Source organism: Typopeltis vanoorti, chromosome 21, assembly GCF_054136105.1.
Source record: "Typopeltis vanoorti isolate ZY-2024b chromosome 21, IOZ_Tvanoo_1.0, whole genome shotgun sequence".
NCBI lineage: Eukaryota > Metazoa > Arthropoda > Arachnida > Uropygi > Thelyphonidae > Typopeltis > Typopeltis vanoorti.
Genome location: NC_143569.1, coordinates 85,269,500 through 85,295,356, shown reverse-complemented (window position 1 = coordinate 85,295,356; position 25,857 = coordinate 85,269,500). Strand labels below are relative to the sequence as shown.

General features: G+C 37.6%; 1 protein-coding gene across 1 annotated transcript in view; it reads left to right on the top strand.

Moving 5' to 3' along the window:
- Positions 1-3,671, top strand: part of Spase25 (Signal peptidase complex subunit Spase25) — an 81,283-nt gene extending 77,612 nt beyond the window's left edge. The window contains exon 5 of the mRNA XM_090411220.1: positions 3,363-3,671. Within this exon, the coding sequence (XP_090267346.1) occupies positions 3,363-3,549 (187 nt within the window). The 3' untranslated portion in view covers positions 3,550-3,671. The remainder of the gene's footprint in view (positions 1-3,362) is intronic.
- The last annotated feature ends 22,186 nt before the right edge of the window (positions 3,672-25,857 follow it).

Here is a 25,857-nt window from a genome sequence, read left to right as displayed (position 1 = left end):
ACTATGGACAGACAGGAAAATTAGTGGCAGTTCACCAGGATTATATTACCTTCTTAGACCCAAAACTAAACCTTGAAAACCACATTATCAGATGAAATCCAGTGAATAAAAATTAAGATAAATCACAAAAGAAGTTGTAAAAATAGGATGTTTTAGTCTTGTAAAGATCTAAAAGATTTTACGAAGAAAGTTGCATGGACTGCTTTCTTTGTCAGATTGTTTCAGGATTAGACCTGGTACACAGGACCTAACTTAAATAGGAATGACTTACAGTTTTTGGAGGATGACCATTCTCAATACTCCCTTGCTGAAAGCATTCCCCTACTCCCTTTTTCTTCAGTTTTTATCATCAATTCCTGACATGTTCCCTCAAGGGGTGTACAGGATATGATAGGACTACATGAAAAGTATACATCATTACTAACTTCCTATCTACAATTTTCCTCCAAATCAGTCTGTCACTTGTCAAGACTCCAATATTATCATTATCAGATCTTATATTTCTATCGTCTAAGGCACATTGTACCGTATCGATCCACCTATATCTTGGTCTTCCTCTGGGTCGTTTTCCTGTCATCCTGGCAGAGAACTTGTTTTGCCAATCTTTCCTCACCCATTCTATTTAAATGACCATACCAACTGAGATTGGCTCTGCTAATGCATTCCTGGATGCCGACAATGTCAAGTTTTTTCTTAATATCCTCGTTTTTAATACGATATTGCCATTGATGCCATCTGTTCACGCCTCTAATCTTTCTCAGGACTCATATCTGCGGTCTCTAGTCTTTGGTCAAGTGTTTTACTTCTGACTCAGCTCTCAGATCCATAAGTTAAAACTGGTTTGAACACTGTCTTGTATACAGCTAATTTAGTGTTCCGACTAATTTCTCTCTCATTCCATATGAATTTATTCATTTGACTTCCTACCATACCAGCTTTGTTGATTCTGTTGTCTATTTCCATATTTAATTTACCATCTTCACTAAAAATCGTGCTGCCTAAGTAGCTGAAATGTTTTACTTGTTCCATAGGTTCCCCGTTCACAAACATATACCATATAAATTCTTAACATTAAGTGATCCTTGAACATATTTGGTGCTTAGTATAATTAGAATTTGAGGGATGGCTGGAGTATAGGGTATAGTGAAGTATTGTAACCAGTGATGTGCTGGCCAAATTAACAGATGACATATGGATAAAATTAACAGTTGACATTTTCAACAATTCTACCTATTTTCATTGTCTTTGTCTTTTTAATGCTCACCTTTATACCATATCTATTACAACAGTTATTCAATTTAGTCAGGGACTCTTGCAAACTTGTAGTGCATTTATTTAGAAGTAAAACCGTCCGCATAAAGCAAAGAGCTGACATTAACATCTCCAATTCTGATATCATGTTTAATACACTTTCCTTCATGTGATCCATATAGATAATGAATAACAGAGGGGATAATGTACATCCTTGTATCACACCAGATTTAACATTAAACCAACTTCCTGTATTTCCTTCAATTCTAACCGCTGACTTAAAACTCAAATAAAGACTAAGTATTGCTTGATATAATGCCCCATTGACACCATATAACTGTAGCATATTGAATAGCTTCTCTCTTAGCACCTCGTCATATGCCTTTTCCAGATTGACAAAACTTAAATACAGATGTTTGTTATATTCCCATGCTTTCTCGACTATTTGTCGTAAAGTGAAGATCTGATCCTCACAGCATCTATTTGGCCTGAATCCAGCTTGTTCTTCACCAAGCTTTTCTTCCACAATTCTTCTCAACCGTTTCTCAAGTATGCTTGCATAGATCTTGCCACGAACACTCTGTAGGGAAATACCTCTGTAATTCTCACATTCAGTTTTTTAATTAATCATCACCGCCCATTCATATCATAAATTCTTAACATTAAGTGATCCTTGAACATATTTGGTGCTTAGTATAATATTTAGAATTTGAGGGATGGCTGGAGTATAGGGTATAGTGAAGTTTGTAACCAGTGATGTGCTGGCCAAATTAACAGATGAAATATGGATACAATTAAGCACTGAGTGAATACAAAGAGAAGGAAAGGTTGCTAAAGAACAAGATGGAAGGATGATCTACAATGGTTTGACATGAGATGGGGAAATTAAGTAAGGACAGAAACAGCTGGAAGGATTATATCCAGGAGTGAATTGAAAGAGGCTGAAATATAATATTTTTAATCATCTTACAGTGAGAATTAAAATGCACAGTTTGTTTTCCATTAACCTCAATCCAACCAAGAGATCTTCACTGCCAATAGTCTGGATAATTAATACAGTGACTATGATTGACATGTAAGTCCATAAAATTTTCCATTTAATTTTTCCTTGAAGAGAACCATTAAGCTCTGACCTTAAGAACTTTTCCTCCTGATCCTTTATGTTAGGTGTGATATTTCTTGAGGGGCACATTCTTCAAAAAATTAACATTTACTCTGTAGTCTAGAGCAAGCAGAACACTAGTTTTCCATGTGCAGGACTTCTCTATTTGGAACTATACAGCATTACTTGACATTTCAAGTCAACCCTTGTTTATAAAGTTTTTCAAATCCAAATAATTCTATCATCATTCCTATTTTTTCCCCTGTGAGTAGCTATTGTTTATGGGGTACTGCAGTACATTTCAAGAACTGTATGTGAGAAATCAATCGTGATTTTATTTATTGCTGTGTTAATAAATTATATAGTAAACAATACTTTTCTGCTGTTATATTAATAATATTTTAATGTTATATAATGTTTTTTATACTGAGTTTATTTTTTTACATCGTTGTGCATGAACTAGTGAAAAAAAGTTATGAAATAATTTTTTAAAAAGAATATCAGTAGAATGATATAATAGTTTATGCTTTCAAATCATTTCAACCAGACTCAGGAGTGAACATGAAAAAAAACTTCAAAATGGAGATTCAGGTCAGATGCCTTGGTCACACAGTTTGTGTGTTATCATATTTCATGGAAAGGCATGAATTGTAAGTCCTTTCTTCCTCTTCCTCTTCCCATACATTCTTGACATGAGCCTTCAAGTTTTTAAAAAAAAAAAAATTGGAAATGCTTCACTATCACCGACAAGATTTCTGCCAGAGTGATCTAATTTATCAAGGTAGAAATTATTATATTGAAGGCCAGAAATAAATGTCTGGTTTAAGGACAGGAGCACAGCCAGAATTTTGGATATGACCTTGTATATTATAAGTTATGACAGCATGAAGTATATATAGTATTTATATGTGTGAACTTAGGAAATGATTTTTTAATTTTAACTTTATTTGTGGGCAAGAGTATGTCAGAGCTTTTATCTACTTTTTTCAAGAAATAACTTTACTTTTAGGTTTGATGACATGTATCACTTAGTGATATCTTATACTGATGGCCATACAAAGCAGACCCGGGAAACTTCATTAACAAAGTCAATTAGTAGTTGGTTTGATGAAAATGGAACTCTTGTATTTGACTTATTTGAGCCAGAAGTGACGAAACTTCATTCGAGTTTGCTGCCAGAGAGAAAACACAAATAATGTTTTCACTTCAGAAATATGTATTTTGTCAAATACTTTTTTTTAATATAGACCTATTGATGTATGTTGTTGTTTGCTTATATCTTACTTGGAAAGGTACAAATAAAACCTTTTATTAATGATTTGCCTTGTTTTCTTTTAAATTTTTGGTACTTTAAAATGTGAACAAATTTGGAGAATACCTGCTACATTTAATATATTAAATTGTTTTTCTACTTGTGAGAAGAATAAAAATATTGATCCAATTAGAACAAAAAAAAAGAGGAAAATCGAGATGAACAAAATGCATTAGTTGTGCATTTAATCTATAAAGGATGTAAATCTAACATTTAATAGTGGGGTGTTTTTCAAGCCATTTCAGGCTTACATCAAGCCTTTATTCCCATATCTGCACTAGTGTATTTGTTCCTTGATGATATCAATTGGTCTTTGAGGAAATGTTATAAATAAACTATTTAGTTATATCCTTGTATGTTGGAAATTCTTTCTTAAAAATATCAACCTCATACCTCAAGAACACTGAGATTCTAAATGTAGATGACAATATAACTGACATAATCACAAGTTCAATAATAGAACAACCTCCTGTAAGCATAAATTTAAAACATCAGAATCTATATTTTATTTAAAAAATGAAATAATGAATGTAATAGGAAAAGTGAAAAGGCTTCAGGCAGTGATAATATACAATAGAAATGCTTAAAACAACTAAAGGAACTGCTGCTGATAAACTGCAACTGATCTTTAACAATGTGCTAGAGACTGAAACAGTGGAAAGAAGCAATGATAATTATAATTCCTAAGAAAGGAGATCTCACTAGATGTCAAATACTTTTTGGAGAAGAATTAGTGTACTGTCAGTATCTGCAAAAATTTTCTATAAAATATTGATAAATATTAAAAATGAGGTAGAGAAGATAAAGCATGAGCAAGCTGGTTATAGAACAGGTGCTGTGCATTACATTTTTACTTCAAAGAACATCATTTACAAAGCATAGAATTTAGAAGTTCATTATGCCTAAATTTTATACATTTTGCTAAAGCATTTGACAGTATTGACAGAAACATGGAATTCCCAACAAATATGTAAGAATAATCAAAGAAATGTATAAGAGAAGAGTTATGTTATTGCACAGCAAACAACATCCAAATGGTTTGAGATAAGATCTGGTGTAGGTAGGGTTGTGTAATGTCTGGGTTATTGTTTAATACAGTCATTGATTGGATTATGAGAAAAGTTACAGGGGTGAGAAGAGGAATTAAATGAAATATATCACAGAATGTCTAGATTATGCTGAGACATAGTTTGGATATCATCAAAACATAATGATATACAAACAAATTTGAAATACTTGTATAAAACAGCTGAAATGGTTGGTCTTAAAATAAATGACTAAAACAGCAAATGCTACAGAGATGAAAATCAATCAGCATGCTGTAGAAGTCAAGAATTTTACATATTTGGGAGCAAATGTAGATGAAGGTGGTGTAAACTGTTGTGCTATTATTTTCTATTTATATTTTATATATATATATATATATATATATATATATATTCCTTTCTTATTCTCACTATTCCTTCTTACTATTGCGTACTTAGTTTATCTACCTTTCGCACTACTAGTTTTATGCCTATGGATACTAGAAAATTTATTTGATAAGACTGCGCCACCAGTATCTTTTAATTGGCATGAAACTCGGTAATACATCCGGTTGATTTCTCTCTTTTTCTCACACAAATTCCTTCAATAAAACTTTACACAAACAGTCATGGTCTATATTTGCACTTAACTATACGTTTTGGCTATCTTACTTGGTTTCCTGGTCTTAAGTTCGCATTTATTTAGGAACAGTGCATTGTAAAATAAACAATCAGACGGCACTCTATTGACCTATAATTGAAACACATTTATTTAAAAAAAAAAAGTACATTAAATAAGCGATAGGGAGATTACTCTCTCTGTACCTATCCTTATATACTTTTGATATAAAGAAACAAACTTTCCCTTTTCAATATTAAATGACTATGCAGTGTAATTACTCTGTTACTTCTCTGCTTAAAAAAAATCAAATTGCCGAGACTAATTTACTCATAAAGCGATTAGCTAGCTATGGCAAGTTATCTTGCAATTTTTATTCCAGTTAACAAATCAGAGGACTCTCTTATAGATATTTCTTATCAGTCCATCTATGACATCTAGATTACAAAAAAGATGTAATACACTTACAGAGGCTCTTTGTCATGACACCTTCCAAAAGTCCTGCGTCAAAGTCACTTATGGTTTTTCTTTCATCTCAGGCCTTGGGCTTCCTCGAAATATTTGGCAGGTCTTTGACTGCAATCTTCCCGGTACTCAAAAGCTCAGGCAAGAAGTTTCAGCATACAGGCTTGAAGATCACTCTGCGGCTTTTGGCTTCAGTTGACTTCCTGCAGCACTAGGACATCTGACTGGCACTTGGCTTCGGCTGTTCTCCCAATTTTTCCTCTGGCGTGGGTTCGCTGTAAAGTCTGGTCCTCTGGGTCCGACTGGTTCTGATTCTAGTAGCAAGGCTTATACGTTGGTTAGACATAACTGGTAATTACTTTACGGAATTAACAACGCAAATGAAGTTATTAATTAAAGGTAACTTTAATGAATCGCTTCTATATTTCGGCAACGTCACATTGCCATCTTCAGGAACATAAAGATATGGTATGTGCACACAGGCACTAACACAAAGCAAATGGGGAAGAAAGCAAGAAACTAATATTGTTCCTAAAGTCCTAATGGTGCCCTCTTGCGGGCTAATTTGGTAGTCTTGGTTGTTGGGCTGAAGTTCTCATAATGTAAGTCTCCCAAATTTGGGGTAGTTTCATGCACCCAAATTTGTTGAGGTTAGGAACGTTTTTTAGAGCTGCTGAAGATTCTTTGAATAATCTTTCGTATTTAAACTTGCTGCGATGAATTATGTTTGTTTTTTTCCAACGAATTTTATGGTGGGTATCTAAGGCATGGTCTGCCAGCCCAGAGCTGCTGTACTGGTGAAACCGGATGTAGTCTTTGTGTTCTGAAATCCTGATATTAGTTGTTCTGTCTGTTTGGCCAAAATAGGACAATTTGCAGCTGCAAGGGACCTGGTATACACCAGGTAGGTCTAGGGGGAGTGGTTGGTCTTTGGTAGAGCGGATAAGGGATGCCAACTTTTTATATGATCTGTAACAGGAAGTAAGGTCATATTTTTTGAGGATATTGGTTATTTTCTCAGAGGTGCCCTGGATGTAGAGGATGGTGATAGACTTGGTGTAATCTTTATTGTGGAGGGGGGTTGTGGTTTACTGGTTTTAGTATTTTTTGGATTTTTTTGGGGTTATAGCCATTGGCTAAGAAAGTGTTGAGGATGTGGTTTAGTTCAGTAGTCAGGGCCTTGTCATCTGAGCAGATTAATTTTGCCCTGTTATATAGTGTTTTTATAACCCCATATTGTTGTGAGGGGTGGGATTGCTGGTGAATGTATCGGCCAGTATGGGTGGGTTTTCTGTAAACAGAAAACCAAAGATCCATTAAGCTGGCAGGTGATTAAAGTGTCTAGGAAGGGGAGGGTGTTGTTTTCCTCTTTTTCTAAGGTGAACTGGACTCTGGAGTGTTGGTTGTTTAAGTGTGTTAGGAAAGAGTGGAGTGTGTCTGAGCCATGTGGCCAAATAGAAAACACATCATCACGTGGTCACAATTTCGCCCTAGCTCCTAAAAGGATACCTGCTGAAGAAATCATGATCCAAATAGAGCGTGGGATTCGCAACCTGCCTAACCATATTGCCAACAACGTAAGACTGGATGTAGTCGGTGTTCTGACTAAAGCCAAACCTCCAAAAACCAACTTATCTAAAAACGAATATGCAGCCCTACAAGAATTGAAAAACAACAAAAAAATAGTAATCACCAAAGCTGATAAGGGAAGCGCCACTGTAGTGCTCAATCAAAAAAGACTACAAAGGTAAGCTAAATGCTTTAGTACTAGACCGTACTACTTACCTCCCCATTGAATACAATCCGACCAGCTCTCAGATTAGAACTCTCCACAGACTCCTTAAGAAAGTCACTTCTTGGCCTGTGGAAGTCACCAACAAACTTAAACCTTATAACTCTAGACCCCCTCCCGATTATATGGAACTCCCAAAAATACATAAAAAAAATGTGCCATTGCGTCCCATAGTGGATGGCATTGATTCCCCCACACATAAATTAGCCAAAACGCTCACACACTACACTGGCAACACACCATCATACATAAAAAAACTCAGCCCACTTTAAAGCCAGTATAGAAAACCTCGCACTCCAACACACTGACATAATGGTCAGTTTTGACGTCTCCTCCCTATTCACTAATGTCCCACTCAAAGAAACCCTTGAGCTCATCCAAGCCAAGTTTCCTCCCGATAAATCAGCCCTATTTCAGCTCACAATGAACTCAGGCTATTTCGTTTGGCAAGGAAAGTTCTACAAACAGATAGAGGGGACAACCATGGGTTCACCACTTTCCCCCATCCTTGGCCAATTTCTTTATGGAGACTTTTGAAGAGAAAGCCTTAAACTCCGCCCCACAAAAACCCACTATTTGGCTTCGTTATGTGGATGATGTGTTTGCTATTTGGCCACATGGCTCAGACACACTCCATTCCTTCCTAATACTCTTAAACAACCAACACCCCAGAGTCCAGTTCACCTTAGAAAAAGAGGAAAACAACACCCTCCCCTTCCTAGACACTTTAATCACTCGCCAGCTTAATGGATCTTTGGTTTTCTCTGTTTACAGAAAACCCACCCATACTGGCCGATACATTCACCAGCAATCCCCCCCCCCTCACAACAATATGGGGTTATAAAAACACTATATAACAGGTCAAAATTAATCTGCTCAGATGACAAGGCCCTGACTACTGAACTAAGCCACATCCTCAACACTTTCTTAGCCAATGGCTATAACCCCAAAAAAATCCAAAAAATACTAAAACCAGTAAACCACAACCCCCTCCCCCCCTCCACAATAAAGATTACACCAAGTCTATCACCATACCCTACATCCAGGGCACCTCTGAGAAAATAACCAATATCCTCAAAAAATATGACCTTACTTCCTGTTACAGACCATATAAAAAGTTGGCATCCCTTATCCGCTCTACCAAAGACCAACCACTCCCCCTAGACCTACCTGGTGTATACCAGGTCCCTTGCAGCTGCAAATTGACCTACTTTGGCCAAACAGGCAGAACAACTAATATCAGGATTTCAGAACACAAAGACTACATCCGGTTTCACCAGTACAGCAGCTCTGGGCTGGCAGACCATGCCTTAGATACCCACCATAAAATTCGTTGGAAAAAAACAAACATAATTCATCGCAGCAAGTTTAAATACGAAAGATTATTCAAAGAATCTTCAGCAGCTCTAAAAAACGTTCCTAACCTCAACAAATTTGGGTGCATGAAACTACCCCAAATTTGGGAGACTTACATTCAGCCCAACTTCAACTTCTTTAACTTCAGCCCAACAACCAAGACTACCAAATTAGCCCGCAAGAGGGCACCATTAGGACTTTAGGAACAATATTAGTTTCTTGCTTTCTTCCCCATTTGCTTTGTGTTAGTGCCTGTGTGCACATACCATATCTTTATGTTCCTGAAGATGGCAATGTGACGTTGCCGAAATATAGAAGTGATTCATTAAAGTTACCTTTAATTAATATACTTCATTTGCGTTGTTAATTCCGTAAACTAATTACCAGTTATGCTTCTGGTTCTCTGGCTCTCTTCAGTAACTGGACCTCGCCACTCCTCTCTTGGCAACTGGATCTGGACTCTCCTCAAGATGTTTGGCTCAGTCCTCTTTTATTTTTGCCTTCTCGGGACCTTGCACCAAGGGTTGTAAACCCTGAAGAAATCAGCAGTTCTCCTTGATCTTTTTGTTAAGGCTGACCCGTTCTTTTATCCCCTCCGTGCACTCTTTTTTTCCTTGTCTTGTTGGGCAGCGGAAACTTCTTTGAAACTAACGGATCTCTTGGATACTAGCTTTGAAGGTGTTCATGCGCAGAGCTTGCAAACAACTTAATCGTAAACAACTTTCTTGTGCTCTTATACATAGCTACTATACAAAGTTCCGATGGCAAAGCATTGTCTTTGTTTTTGACATTCTAGAAACTTTAAATAAAACAGTAAATACAATCAATTCCCATAGGGTTATTTACATTAATCTTTAACATAAAATACATAGAGACAAACAAGGTTATTTTTGTAACAGTTCTCATGAGACTTGACCTCTGTAAAAATCGTAAAGCGCTTTGATATTTTTAAGCTACATCGAGTTTTACAGTGGAACTGACAGGGATATAATGCAAAGACTGACAAAAGCTAATATTGCTTTCAGAAAATTAAATAATTGGAAATCTTCAAAATAAAGATCTTCATTAGCTGATGTTAATGTCTTACAAGAGGACTTGAATAGATTGCATGAATGGGCAGGTAAGTGGAACTGTCAGTTAAATGTTGCCAAGCATAAGGTTTTGAGATTTGGTAAGCAACGATGGAATGCCAAGTATACACTTGGTGGGGAAACTTTAATAGAAGTAGAGGAGATGAGAGATCTAAGTGTGATAGTGGGCAAGGACCTGAAAATCAGGGGCCACAATGCACAAATTGTGAAGACATCACATTGAATAATGGCAATGATGCGGAGAACCCTGACATGCAGAAATAGAGAGGTTATGATTCCATGGTATCAGGCCTCATATGGATTATTGTGCACAGATTTGGTCGCCAGGTTTTCATGGTAAAGAGGATATGTTGGAAAGGGTACAGAGAAAATTCACAAAAGTAGTCGGTGGTCTTTGGAATGTGGAGTACGAGGACAGATTGAGGGAATGTAAGTTGCAGAGCCTCGTGAATAGGAGGGGATACTATTGAGACATAAACTGGTCAGGGGTTGTTATCAGGTAGACATGGAAGAGATTTTTCGTAGAATTGGAGAGGGAAGTAGAACAAGAGGCCATTGCTGGAAACTATAAGGAGGGTGTGAGCAAAGGAGTGAGAAGCAGGTTCTTTGCATGGAGGGTGGTTGGTGAGTGGAATGCATTGCCTGAGTGTGTTGTGGGTGTGGACACGTTGAATCAGTTTAAGACGCGGCTGGATGAGCATTGTATGCAGTAGTGAGTACCTCCCGTGATGAGTCTCTGACTTCATGGAGGTCGGGTGTTGATGATAATAATAATAATTAGCAATGTTAAGGCTGTATTATTATATGCGTCAGAGACATAGAAACTGACCAAAAAACAGGAAGCTAAGTTGAATTGCTTTCATACAAAATGCCAGTGTAAAATATTAAAAATATTTTGGCCCCAACATATAAACTAATGACTTATATAAGTTTATTGCAAAAAAGCATCACCAATGAAATAAATGCAGATAGATATCAGTACACTAATAGTCAGCTATCTTTTCTTGGATGTATACCCCCTCCTCCCTCCACACTGCTCTTTGATGGCATTCTATCAACTACTCATCCAAATCATGTTTCATATCCATCTCCATTTTCTAATTTATACAAAAGAGTTAAATGTAAAATCTTTTGCAAAGTCTGGCAGTATCACTGAGTAGCTATTTCCTTTATTCAACTTAATTCTCAATTTATTATAAAAACTAAGCACATTACTAAGGCATGACCTTGCCTTTGGAGGTGGTGAGTGCTGGTAGTGGGAACTACTTCCACTCATTTCAGAATTTTGTTTTTTACCAACTTCTCCAATACCTATATATATATATATCGGCTATAATTTACTTCATTCTTAGAACTTCCTCTATGCACTGCAACTATATTGCCTTGCTCCTTTCCTACCTCCCAGAACTGAGGCTCAAATTATACAACTTGGTCAAACTCGCGTAATACATGGGCTGAAATGACATCTAATTCCATGGTACATTAAGGTTCTGCATCATAAACACCTCCAGTTCACATCTGTTCTTTCGTTAGTCACATCTAGCAGTGGAAACATTTGAACCTGGGTTGTACAGACTTGCAAAATGATCACTCAAGTAACCAACTATTTCCTTTGCTTCTGTTATCTTCCTGCCACCAACACTCGTTAAAATGATCCATGGTCATTCTTCCTTTTACCACATCAAAAGAACTCTGGGATTTTTGTCCTTATCAGCTGGCATTCTTACTGGTTATCCTTCTTGCCTTTGTCTTGTATTGGACTTGCTGATCACCTTTTTCTTCATATTCTTTCCACAACTTTCTGTTTTTTGCATTTCCATGCATGATAATACTATTTATCTAATTCATATCTGATTTATTCTCCTGACTGGGCGTGCAGTCTGATATTTCTTTTTTCAAACATTCCTTGACCATATTCCCATACATGAGAGATCTATAACTATATCAGTGCCATGTGTGGGGTGCAGATGAGGAATGAGAAGTTAGGTTGTAATTGTTTGGGAATACTTCGTGAGGAAGGCTGTTCCAGAGGACAGGTGGATGGAATAAAAGAGGTAGAGGAGAAGAAGGTTCAGTGTGTTTACAGTTGCACAGTAAAGAGATACTGGGCAACTACTGTTCTTGTGTTAACAGGTGCAACAAAGTGAAGGAATGAATGTTGCCAATTCACTGGAGCAGTGACACTTGAAGTACCTGTTAACACAAGAACAGTAGCAGCCCAATATCTCTTTACTGTGCAACTGCAAACACACTGAACCTTCTTCTTCTCCTCTTCGTCTGGAAAAATTGCAATTGTGAAATAGAAGCTGAAGTGAATCTGTAAGTGAGGGATCATCTATGATCCTAATTGCCTGCATCTAGACAGTGTCTAGGATTTTAAGGGAAATTTTAGGTACATCATCCCAAACATATGAACAGTATTCTATGCATAGTTAAGTTGATTGGGTGTAAAATAGCCTCTGGAATGAAAGAGAATGCCTAGTTTTTTGGATGCTGAGTTATTGATGTGAGTGTTAATGACAGCAGAGACTGCGGGTAAATGTTAGTCCAAGCAGAGAGAGATCTGATCTTGTCTGGTGATTTGTGTATGTGCTACTGAGCATAAGGGTAGGTGAGCTGAGAACTCTTGCAAGAGAAAATGCAAGACTTTTGGTGGCATTGGATACAAGATTATCCTTGTCCTATTGAAGATGTAGATCAGTGTTTAAAGCACTAGTAGTAGATGATCTTGTAGTCTGGGATGTCAGAGTACTGCATGATTTATCAAATGAGTAGGATGAGTGGAGAGCACTATTAATTTCAGACAAATTATGGAGACTACAACCTTGTTAAAAATAATTACTTTAATTTCCCGACATTTCGACCTTCATACAAGGTCATCATCTGGAGTATACACACAGACAAGCTATATTACATTTCAAACAGTATGCCAAAGAGACAATGATTTGATCAGCTTCTATTCTATTTGCCTGACATCTAATGGGGGGAAAAAAAAAAAAAAACTACATCAAAGCTATATTCTATTTATCACATCATCAGAGAACAAATTCATATAGATAGTTTTACTACTGTGTCCTAATTTAACATAAAAGTTCTTATATTAGATTTAAGATCCTCAGTTACTTTACACTCCTGATTATAATTAACTCTTAGACCAAAAGGTTATGCGAGTAGAATATGCGCCTTCCATATTTTTGAGATTTTTAGACCATTATTGTTAAGATTAGGGTGGTGGTTAAGAATTTCACAGGCTTACTTCAATTTATGTTCATGCCATGTTTTGGTGTGATCTCAACAACAGGTGCCTTTCCAGTCAATTCTATGTAATGTATAGGGCATGATCAGAAAGGCTGGATTTACCATAGTTATTAAATTTAATGTGCCATTTATGTTCCTTTTTTCGGATAGGAATTGTACGTCCTGTTTCACCTATATAAAGCAAATTACAGGTACAATGAATATGACACTTTCCTCAATCGCCTAAACAAAACACGAACTATTGACAGTTGATATTGAAAGTCAGAACACTTCCTTTTCTAGATACATTTGTTATCTTTTCTGTCAGTCTTTCCTTCACTGTTTAATAATGTGTATATAATTGCATTATATGTGTATATAAACAGTCATGGGCTCATTGTTATCCCCCCCCCCCTCCAATTGCTAACCTTTATGTGGAAACTTTTGAGCAACGTGCTGTAGGTTTGTTTAGTTTAAAACCCAAAGTCTGGCTTAGATATGTTGATGTTTTTGTTATCTGGTCTGATTGCAGCCAGACATCAGACACTTTCCTCTGCCACCTAAACAAAACACAATTCACAGTTGATATTGAAAGTCAGAACACTTCCTTTTCTAGATTCATTTGTCACACATCTTTTCTGGCAGTCTTTCCTTCACTGTTTACCGAAAACAGTGAACATTAACACACTAAGAAACATGGTTTTTGAAGATTTGCTCCAGTGAACAAGCACTTAAATATGAATTAAAAGTCATCAGCAATACCTTCCTGAAAACTGGCTACAGCCAAAATACTATGAACAAAATTCTTCACAAGATCCCACTTAAAAACAAAAATAAACTAGATTACAATACAATAAAACTGTAACCATTCCATACATTAAAGGGATATCAGATAAACAATACTACAGAAATACAACCTTAATGCTACCTTTAAACCTCCTCCAAAATTAAAGAATTTGTTTCAACTCATCCAAGGATCCACTGACCCACCCTGGAGTATATTCATTGCTGGAGGTTTAATGGATTTTTTACAACACTCAGAAAGGATTAAAAAGAATTTAATACTTCCTATATTTCGTCCTAGTCACTAGGACATCTACGGGGATTACAAAAATAACTAATGTAACATAACACAAGTATCATACAATACTAAGCCCAACCACGTGGGTGACACTAAAGTCCTATCTAGGTGGAGCGCCCTCTAAGGGCGGTTGTAGGTAGCCTGGAATATAAAGTAGGATCTCTGGTGATGAGTGTTTCCCAAATTTTCAGAAGCTTAATGCAACTGTATTTATTAAGATTTGGTTCGTTTCTAAGAGCTGCTGCTGCTTCTAAGAATAGTCTCTCTTTCTTGAATTTGTTGTGATGGAACATGGTGGTTTGCTTCCATGATACTCTGTGGGTGGTGTCCAAGACATGGTCAGCCAAGCCTGAATGACCGTAGTTGTGTTTACAGATGTAAGACTTGTGTTCCTCTAGGCAGATGGATGCTGATCTGCCTGTCTGTCCAAAGTACGCCAGCTTACAGGAACAGGGTACTTTGTAAACTCCAGGCAGAGAGAGAGAGGAGGGAGCTGATCTTTTGTAGAACGGATAAGGGTAGCAAGTTTGCGGTGGGGTTTATATGCTGTGTGTAGGTTGTACTTTTTTAGAATCTTGGCTATTTTTTCGGATGTGCCACGGATGCAGGGTATGGTGATGGCATTTTTAAATTCTTGTTGATGAGAAGGACCGGGAATGGGAGAGGAACTAATTATTTTTTTGATACTGTGATCGCTGTAGTCATTGGAGAGGAAAGTGTTGTGTATGTAGTTAAGCTCAGTAGTGAGGGCTGTTCCACTGGAACAAAGATTGTGGGCTCTCTTGGTAAGAGTTTTAATAATGCCATATTGTTGAGAGGGGTGGTGGTGTGAGAGTTTGTGAATGTCTCTGCCTGTGTGTGTGGGTTTTCTGTATACAGTGAAGGCAAGTGTATCATTAGGCAGGCACGTGACTAAGGTGTCTAGGAAGGGTAAACAATTGTTCTTTTCCTTTTCCATAGTAAACTGGATTCTTGGATGTAGGCTATTGAGATGACTGAGGAAGGAGTCTAATGTGTCTGGGCCATGAGGCCAAATAGAGAACACATCATCTACATATCTTAGCCAGATAGAAGGTTTGAGTGGGGCTGAGTCTGTGGCTCGTTTTTCAAAATCTTCCATATAGAAATTAGCAAGGGGGGAGAGAGGGGGGGGGAACCCATGGCAATTCCCTCTATCTGCTTGTAGATTTTGTTCTTCCAAGAAAAATACCCAGAGTTAATGGCAAAGGAAAAGAGATCTAAGATGTCAGAAGGGAAAACTTTTTTGTAAGAGAGATAAGGTATCAGTTAAGGGAATATTAGTAAACAAAGAGGAGATATCAAAGCTTACCAATATGTCTCCTCTTTGTTTACTAATCCCCTACTAGATGTCAGGAAAGTAGAATAACGGTTGATCAAATCATTGTCTCTTTGGCATACTGTGTGAAATGTAATATAGCTTGTGTATGTGTTTACCCCAGATGATGACCATAATATGAAGGTTGAAATGTCGGAAAATTAAAGTAATTATTTCTAACCTGGTTGTAGTTTCCATAATTTGTCTGAAATGAATGCTAGTCACCATGTAACGCTAAAGGAAAGGAGGATACTATTGTCTGCAAAGCTGTGGATAGGATTAGTGGTGCTTGTGAGTAGGTCATTTATGTATAGAAGGGTGGGTGATAGGGCAGAGTCTTGAGGCACTGCAGCATTGATGGTGAAGCTCAAAGAGAAGGGAGCTGTCTACAAATAACACAGAAAACGACTAGAGATAGCTGGCCACCCAATTACAGAGGGTTGCAGGGAGACCAAAGGATGGCAATTTGTTTAGTAGACCTCGATGCCACATATGGTTGAGAACTGGAAATGCCAAGGATGACAGCACAAGTTTCTCCGAATCTTTCCATGGCACGTGTCCAGTGGTGGTTGATGTAAGCTATGAGCATGGATCTTGAATGGCAGAATCTGAACTTTTGGGCCTCTAAGTAGTGATGGCTATTGATGACTTTCTCCATTATTTAGAAGAGGATAGAGGTGATGGCATTTAGTCAGTAGTTTGGATGTGAGATTGCTTCCATGCATTCAGATAAGTACCAGATATGTATAATAAATTGTAGAGATGATGCAGGATGGGTGGTAGCTCTGGAGCACAATGTTTGAGAACAATTGGAGAAATACCTTTAAAACTAGAAGACTTAAGTAGTTTTCTGATATATTTTTGTGAAAAAATCTCAGGAGGCATATGGTGCTTGGATTTTGGTATGCAGGTGGTGATTTCCCTTGGTCATCTTTGCATCAATTTGAGGATAAGATTGATGTGAGGAGATAAGCTTTATCTTTAGGTGAAGTAACAGTGGAACTATTAGGGTGAGAAAGAGAGAGAGGTGGAAGTGCGGAGGAAAAGAAATTGCATCCAACAGCCTTAGCAAGGGACCAGAAGGCACAGCTTCCATTTGGACAGGAAGCAAATTTTCTGCTTTTTGGCTTTATGAAATCAGATTTGCATCTGCTAATGACTGATTTGTATATGTTGTGTGCTTTGGTATAGGCAGAGTATAAAGCTGGGGATCTCAATGGAACCCACCTGCAGTAAGTTGAATTTTTTTTCGTTGACTGCTTTGATACACTTTTGGTTAAACCAGGGCTTGGAAAGCAGATGAATTATGGGTTGAATGGGAGATGAAGACCTTGCCATTGAGAATAATTTTTGTGAGTTGTTTGCAGCAGGTGTTAAGGTTATAAAGTAGAAGCAATAGTCTGACCAAGGAAAGGAGGAGTAGACATTTTAGAGGTCATCCCAATTGGCTCCTTTGTAGTGCCAGAGGATGTTAGATTGGAAGTGGTTGGAGGAGGGCATTCTATCAGAGATGACTTGTACAAGATTGTGATCTGAGTTGCTGAGAGAGGGTCATCAGGAATTCAGGGAATGCAGATGTATGATTTGTGTTCAGTTATTACTTATAGTAAAGACTTTGGCTTCTCTTCTAACTTGTCGGTAGTGTTGGAATAGGGGAGCCTGTTGGAATTGTGAGCATTGAGTTCAAAGAAGATGACCACTATTGGAATAGCTGGACTGAAACAGTTGACTCTCATGTAAAGAAATGTGAAGAATTTTAAGTAGTTACATGAATAGTAAATGCAACAAATGAATGTTACTAAATGGGGCAAAGAAACCTCAAGCCAGGGAACATCGAAAGCAAAGGATTCTAAATTAGCCATTTTCTGTCAGGCTGTGTCCGATTTCACAAAGGTACAAGTGCCAACCACCCTTGTGGCAAAAAAGAATTGTTAAGCATGTAGTTTGAGTACTGGAGGTAGATACTAGTGAATCTAGCTGTGATCTCTGTGAGGAATAAGATGTCTAGTCTTGGAAAACTGCAAGTGATGGTGTATGTCATTTATGCTTGTATTAATGCCATGGATGTTAGTAAAGTGGATATGAAAGTAAGGTTTTAGTGAAGAGATTCTGGCTTGGTTGGTATGTTTTGATTTTTTGATAGGATTAGTTTATGAGGGAGATTGACTTTTGTTGTATTGTCATTGTAAGAGTCTTCATAAGTTTAATTGTGATTAGATGGAAGGATGTAGTGGAGACATGCAGTGAGAGAAGATACCCTTGGATATCCACACAGAGAGAAACCAGTTTCTGTCATGATGTAGCCTCAACGGTGCCCCCCCCCCCCACACACACCACTCTTCGGGCTCCCTTTCCGGGCATGATTTGGCAGAGTATGTGGCATTGGGATTATGTGCCAGTTGATTGGGAGGCCTCCAGACTCGTTACTAACTGGCGGCTGATCTGTGGCACCACTGTTTTAACTGATGTACCTTCAAAATGGAAGACGTTATGGGTCTAAAGTATATCTCTCCCTTCTGAATTTGTATGCCATGGCACTGCTCTAAGCTGCCTCAGTTTTTCATAATCTTTGTAATTCCAGTTGTATTCCCTTCTCAACAAAAAAAAATTGTGCATGTCTAGCAATCCCTCTTGCAGTCAAGACTACATGATCTCTTTCCCTAGTCATAGGTGGGACTACATTGTTACTACTAAGTCCTCTGATGATCAGATCCAGCACTCTTGAACACGATGTCCTCTCCATTTCATGTTGTCTCAGATAACACATGAACCAGAAAAATCCATCAGAAACCTGAGATGTGGAAAGGCAGCTAGAATAGATGATATTCAACCAGATTGCTCAACTATACAGGTATAAGTTTTACAGCAGCTGCACAGTACTTATATTTGTAAAAAGGTAAATAAAATTGCATGTGAGAATTCCACAGGAATTTCTCTACTGATTGTTTGGATGAAATTTATACAAATATATTTGAGAAGAAGCCAAGAAAAGTGAAAGAGAAACAACTTGGGAAGAACTAGCTGGATTCAAGCCAAATATGAGTTGAAATCAAATTGTGAGAATGTAACAAAGGTATATACACATAAATTTTGTAGAACTGAAGTGGCATATGACAGGTCAAGAGAAAACTGTTCACTAAAATTATGTGGAGGTAATATTTAAGTTTTGACTCAGCAATTAGAAGTGAAGCCAGTACAAGAAGGTCTAAGATAAGGGTTCACACTATTTTCATTATTATTTTATCATCTGTATGGATCATAATATGAAGGATAGTGGCATTAAACTTGATATCAGAATTTAGAGATATTCAACTCAGCTGTTTACTTTATGCAGATGATGTTATACTTCTAAATAAATCCAGTACATAAATGGATTAAGGAACTACCATAACAAATATGGCATGAAAGTCGGCAATAAAAAAAAAAAAATTATGAAAATAAGCAGGAACACAAAAAATGGCTTTATTCATATAAGAAAAGCTGCAGAAAAGTAAAATGTCACAATTTTTAATGAAGGTGGCAAATTACATATAGAAATAGACAACAGAATAAGTAAAGCTGAGATGTTGGAGACTCAAATAAATTTATATGCAATATTCAAAATGCTAAGCTAGCTGTATAGAGATCATTGATCAATCCATTTTCAACTTATGATCCGAGAGTTAGGAATAAAGCAGTTGATCCTAATTTTTCTTACTCTCATATCAGATTAGAGATAACAGATATGAGAATGAGAAAAATTAGTAGAGTGAACAGATGGTATTATTGACACAATCATATAAAAAATGAGGATATTAGAAAGGAACTTGACATTGTTTGCATTCCAGAATGTGAGCAGAACTAATCTTAGGTGATATGTCATGTAAACAGAGGATAGATAAGCAAAACAGGTGTTTGATGCAGGGTGGTAGACAAAAAGACCAAAAAAGTACTAAATTCTAGGTAGATTGATTCAGTTTGAAGAAAATACTAAGCTGAAACTTCTGAAGAATTACATAAACTGTACTTCTTCTTCTGCTTGTTTTTCCTGCTTCCATTGCAGGTTCCGCTTGTTACATAGATATGACTTTGTTAGTACAACCAGCAGCCGGCCTACCGCTGAGGGGGGGAATGTATTTTTTGACTGTAGCAGCGTGTGTTCACGGGGACAGTTTGCCTGCTTGCGGGATGAAAAACCCCAGATAAACTGGGGGGAAAACCATCCTGTCCATGCCCAAGACATCTAACTTGGCTATGGCTGAGAAAGATCCTTAAGCTCCTCACATCATCAACGGGAATCGAACCTAGGACACTCCTTCCCCAGGCATATGGTTGCGAAGTGCATAGCCACTAGGCTAACCGCCCAGACATAATTACATAAACTGTACTGTCATCTAAAATTTGCCTTCTTGATATAATTATCTTTAAGCAAAAGAAACCTTATTCATATTGAAGAACTCTTTCTGCTTGATACAGTATGTTGTTCTGATCTGTTATTCTTTTCAGTAAGGATGGATATTTTTGCAGTTGTCCTATATAATTTTTGCCATATAGATTCATTCTGAAGATGTTGTCAAGAAAAAGGCAGAAACATGGGTTTTGAGATGTCAATTGAAGAAGGGTGCTCTGACTCTTGATCAGAGTATTCTATGTTAGTTCATGATCGATTAGTTATTTTTGCAAAAATATTTTCAGAACTATTGGAAAACTTGGTGTGGGAAAGATAGGGAAATAAAGTTTTTTGCCCTTTTTTCCAAAATAGTGATGAAAAATTTACAAGATGAATGTAGTCTGCACAGTATTAAGAAGTCTGCACCTGCTTAAAACAAATGAATTCTATTCAGTAAAAAATGTACTGGCCCTATTTTCCATGCAAAAAAGGTTAAAATTAGTCCTTCATAATAGCTAATTTATATATCAGTTTATTTTGCATCCAAGAACATATTACTAATATAAATGGCAGAGTTTTACTACTGTGTTATGACAAATGTTTATAATGCTATTTTGTTTGTTATTGGTAATATAAAGTTATCCTTTTAATTTAGCTTTACCTCTTTAATATTATGTGAAGCAATTTTATTACAAATTCAAATAATAGCAGTGTTTCTATAATTTCAGTGAATACTTGCAACAAAGATAAGTGATATTATTCTTGATGATGTAACTCCCCCTTAAGATATTTATATAAGAACAGCACAAATGTGCCAGTTTAGGTTCCTCCTACACAACAGGCAAATCAGCTACATAATACATGCAATTCAAACATAATGTAATGGCCTTGACTATGGTTTTTTAACCATAATTCTTGTTAATTCTAGTTTCAGGTTACTGGTATACTTGTGAGAACAATTTTAAACCTTAAAATAAAGCAAGTACATACATCCAGAAGGTATCATCATCATCAAATTATTGATATATATATATATATACCCTCAAGGGGCGTACAGGATATGATAGTACTACATGAAAAATTACATCATTACTAACTTCCTATCTACAGTTTTCCTCCAAATCAGTCTGTTACCTGTCAAGACTCCAACATTATCAGATCTTATATCTCTGTCTTCTAAGGCACTATTTACTGGATCAATCCACCTATATCCTGGTCTTCCTCTGGGACTTTTTCCTGCCAACCTGGCAGAGAACACTTGTTTTGCTAATCTTTCCTCTCCCATTCCATTTAAGTGAACATGCCACCTGAGATTAGCTCTGCTAACACATTCCTGGATGTTGACATTGTCAAGTTCTTTCCATATCCTCATTTTTAATATGATATTGCCATTGATGCCATCTGTTCATGCCATTAATCTTCCTCAGGACTCATATCTACAGTCTTTGGTCAAGTGTTTTACTTCTGACTCAGCTCTCAGATCCATAAGTTAAAATTGACTTGAATACTGTCTTGTATACAGCTAATTTAGTGTTTTGGCTAATTTTTCTCTTATTCCAGTCAACAATAAATTTATATCGTATGAATGTGAACATGAACAAAATGAAGGATAAAGTGCTGTATGGACTCGTTAGTACGAGGTGTGTTAGTAGAGGATTTGACAAAATCGTACCAACCTGGTGCGACCATAAAGGATGTAACTGAGTCTATTAGAGAGCAAAAGGAAAGGGTGAAAGAAATGATTGTTGTGGCAGGTATGAATGATTTGAAAGGAGATAAAATGGAAATGATAGAAGACCTGAATGAATTGTTTGAGGTAGCAAAAGAAAAGAGTGAGAGAGTTAGAATGATTAGTCTTTTGCCACGGAATGACAGTGAAATGTTTAAAAGGAGGGCCATAATTGCGAATGACTTTATGCATGGGTTATGTATGACGAGTGGTGTGGAATTTGTGGACGTGTGGAGTGAGTTTGATGGGCGAAAGGATCTATATAAGATGGATGGCTTGCATTTGAATGGTTACGGTGTAAGAAGACTTGAGAAAGTGTTGCTGAATGTAGTGGATGTGCAAATTCAGGGAAACTAGATTTGTTAAAGGGGGGGGGGGAGTGGCTTGCATTTGAATGGTTACAGTGTAAGAAGACTTGAGAAAGTGTTGCTGAATGTAGTGGATGTGCAAATTCAGGGAAACTAGATTTGTTAAAGGGGGGGGGGGAGTAGATATACAGTTCTTAGGGAGGCAGTTGAATGTAAGAATGAATATAATATGCCAGAGCAAATAAGGACAACAAATCAGAGTGGGATAGTTAATATAAGGCATCAAGGTAGGGTTGGGGCTAATGGGGGGGTCTTAAATTCATGTACACTAATACTAGGAGTATTAGGAACAAGAAGGAAGAGTTTTTGGCCATGGTTGGCACTTCCAGACCACAGGTTATTGGTATTAGTGAAACATGGCTGACTGTAGATGATATAGCTAGTGAGATTGAATGTGATGGGTATAGTGTGTTCGGGAATGACAGAGAGAATAAAATGGGGGAAGGAGTATTGTTGATGATAGCTGATGAGCTATAGCCAAGGAGAATAGAAGTTGAATTGCAGGATAGAGAAAAGAGCACATTTGAGGCCATTTGGTGTGAGATTGTGGCTAGCAGAACTAAATATACAATTGGGTGCTGGTATAGACCAGGTGATGGAAAAGATGGTGGTGACAGTATGGACAAGCAAATAGAAGAAATGAGTTGAAGGACGGTGATTATTATGGGAGATTTCAACTATGGTCGCACTGATTGGAGTGAGGAGAGGACACACGGGAGGAAGGAATTGGATTTTATGCAGTTATTAAGGGATAACTATCTGCGACAGCATGTAATGGAAAATATTAGGGGTCAGAGAGTGCTTAACCTAGTAATTACATCTGAGGATTTGGCTGTAACAAATATGACCACATTGCCACCAATCGGTGAGAGTGATCATAGGGTCTTGACTTGGGAGGTGGCTAAAGGTGTAGAATTTTCAATTAAGACAGGGTACATGTGGAATTATCGGGCTGGAAAGTATGACAAGCTTAGGAGTTTGATTGGTTCAGTGCCATGGCAACTGCAAGGACTAGAAGTTGATAGTGCATGGGAGGTAGTTAAGAAGTGCTTGCATGAAGCAATGGCTGACTGTATACCTAGAGTCCGAATAATAAATCAAGTAGGGGTTAAATGGATGAATAACACCATTAAGCTTGAGCTGCAAAAAAAGAAACAACTATGGAGGGAATTTAAGGAGAAAGGTGACCGGCAGGCACATAAACGGTATAAAGCGCAGGCCAGAAGGGTGACGAGTGTGGTAAGAAAAGCAAAAAAGGATTACGAAAGAACATTGGCCATGCAGGCTAAAGAGAATCTTAAACAGTTTTTTAGATATGTAGCAAGTAAAAGGAAAAATTTACATGGCAGAATGATTTTAAAGAATGCCGATGGTAGGGAGGTAACTGAATCAGTTGAGATAGTTGAGTTACTGAGTGAGCACTTTGCAAGAATATATCATCCAGGTGGTGACATTGCAGAAATGAATAAACCAGTAGATTATACGGGAATTGTGGTGAATGAAGTGGAGGTGAGTAGTCTATTGCATAACCTCAATGTCAATACATCTGTGGGATTGGATGGTATACCAGCTCGTGTTGTACGAGAAGCAGCTAAAGAATTGTCAGTACCCTTGACCATTTTGTTTAATTTGAGTCTCGGGTCTGGGTTAGTCCTGAGCAGGTGGAAAGAGGGGAAAATAGTTCCACTGCATAAAGGTGGTTCCACGACTGCTGTTGTAAATTACTGACCGATTAGCATATCAGGAATCATTGTCAAGGTCTTAGAGAAATTAGTCAAGAAAAGAATACCGGATTGGATAGATGAAAATGGGATATTGTATGGGGGACAACATGGTTTTGTGAAGGGTAGATCATGCCTCAGTAACTTGCTCATGTTTTATAACACAGTGATGGCTGAACTGGATAGGGGTAATGGGTTTACAGTGATACTACTGGACCTTGCCAAGGCCTTTGATAGGATACCACATGGAACCCTAATCAGTAAACTGGAGCAGATGGGGATAGATATAGGGTTGGTGAGATGGATAGGAGGGTGGTTGAAGGAGAGATACCAGAGAGCGGTTTATTCAGGAGTGGAGTCTGAAAGACGTCTTGTGACTAGTGGAGTGCCGCAGGGCTCTGTTCTTGGACCACTGCTTTTCAATTTGTTCATCAATGATATTGGAAAGGATTTGAGAGGAAGTGTTCACTTGTTTGCTGATGATGCAAAGTTGGGTAGAGCAATTGTGAGTGCACAGGATGTCAAAATTTTACAGGATGATTTGGATAGTTTGGAGGACTGGGCTAGGAAAAATGGATGTCAATTTAATGTGGCAAAGTGTAAGGTTATGCACTTTGGGGTGAAAAGAATAGCAGCAGTATATCGCATTGGTGGAACCGTACTCCAGGAGATTGATGAGGCCAGGGATTTGGGAGTGTTGGTGGATAGGGAGTTGAAGTTTAGGGGGGGCACATTGTAAAAGTGACTAATAAAGCTCACCAAATCACTTGGCTTCTGAAAAATACTTTAACATGCAGAGACAAACAAGTTGTTGTTCCTCTGTATCAAGCCTTGATAAGACCCCATCTTCGTGATGGAGAGGAAGTGGAGAGGGTCCAGAGACGAGTGACCAAGATGATAGCAGGTCTGTGGAATGAACCTTATGAGAATAGGTTGAAGATTTGTGGGTTGCAGAAATTGGACGATAGGCGAAGGAGGGGTGATATGATTGAGACATTCAAATTACTGAAGGGTTTTTATAAGATTGATCCAGAAGATATTTTTGAAAATATGACTGGTCGTGAGAGGACTAGGGGCCATGCATGGAAGCTGGGCAAGAGCGTGGTTGACAAGGGTGTTAGAGCTAGGTTTTTTACTTGGAGAGTGGTGAATGAGTGGAATAAGCTTTGAGTCTGTTGTGGGTGCTACGACCGTGAATGAGTTCAAGGCAAGGTATGATAGATACTGTGTGAATGTTGAATAGTTGTTCTTGACATGATGTTAGGGCCTCCCTCGATGAGTCTGTCAACTCCTTGGAGTTTCCCGGAACAATAATAATAATATCTACTCTTTAATATAAAATGATAAGCCTTTTTTTTGTCAAGTTTTCGTGTCACGTTTTTTGTCAAGTTATTTGAAACGTTTTGAAACTCAGGGGATAGCCTGAGTGTCGAGTCTTCAAAATTCGAGTCATCAGACTCGAATCCATTCACGTATGGATATGTATTCCTGACTGCATGTCTGGTAAATGTTTTTTACCACTGTGCTGTCAGCACTGCTTGTTTCATTTAGCAATTTTTAGGAGTAATTACTCCATACATCAAGGATATCTTTTTCTCCTGTTTTCATATCACCTTTATCATCTCTAATTCCTTTTACAGCACTCTTTCCTCATTGACAGAAGAAGCTCATTTCTGAGCTTCTTTAACAACCTCCAGAATATCTTGCCACCTTCTTGATATTTATTTTCTATGTTCTTACCAAAGTCCTCCCATGACTTTTATTTAGCTAGTTTTACACACTGTTTAGCTTTCTTACATTTGTCTCTGTATTCTTTAAGAGCACAAGCCGACTTATTTGCCAGAACTTTTGATATACTTTCTTCTTTTCGTTCACTGTCTCTTTAACTTCCTGTGTCCACAATGGACTTCTGATTTTTTCCATCTTTGCAGACAATCTCACCACATGCCTCTCTGGCTGAATCAATGTTTTCTTCAGGATTTGTCACTGAATCTCCACATAGT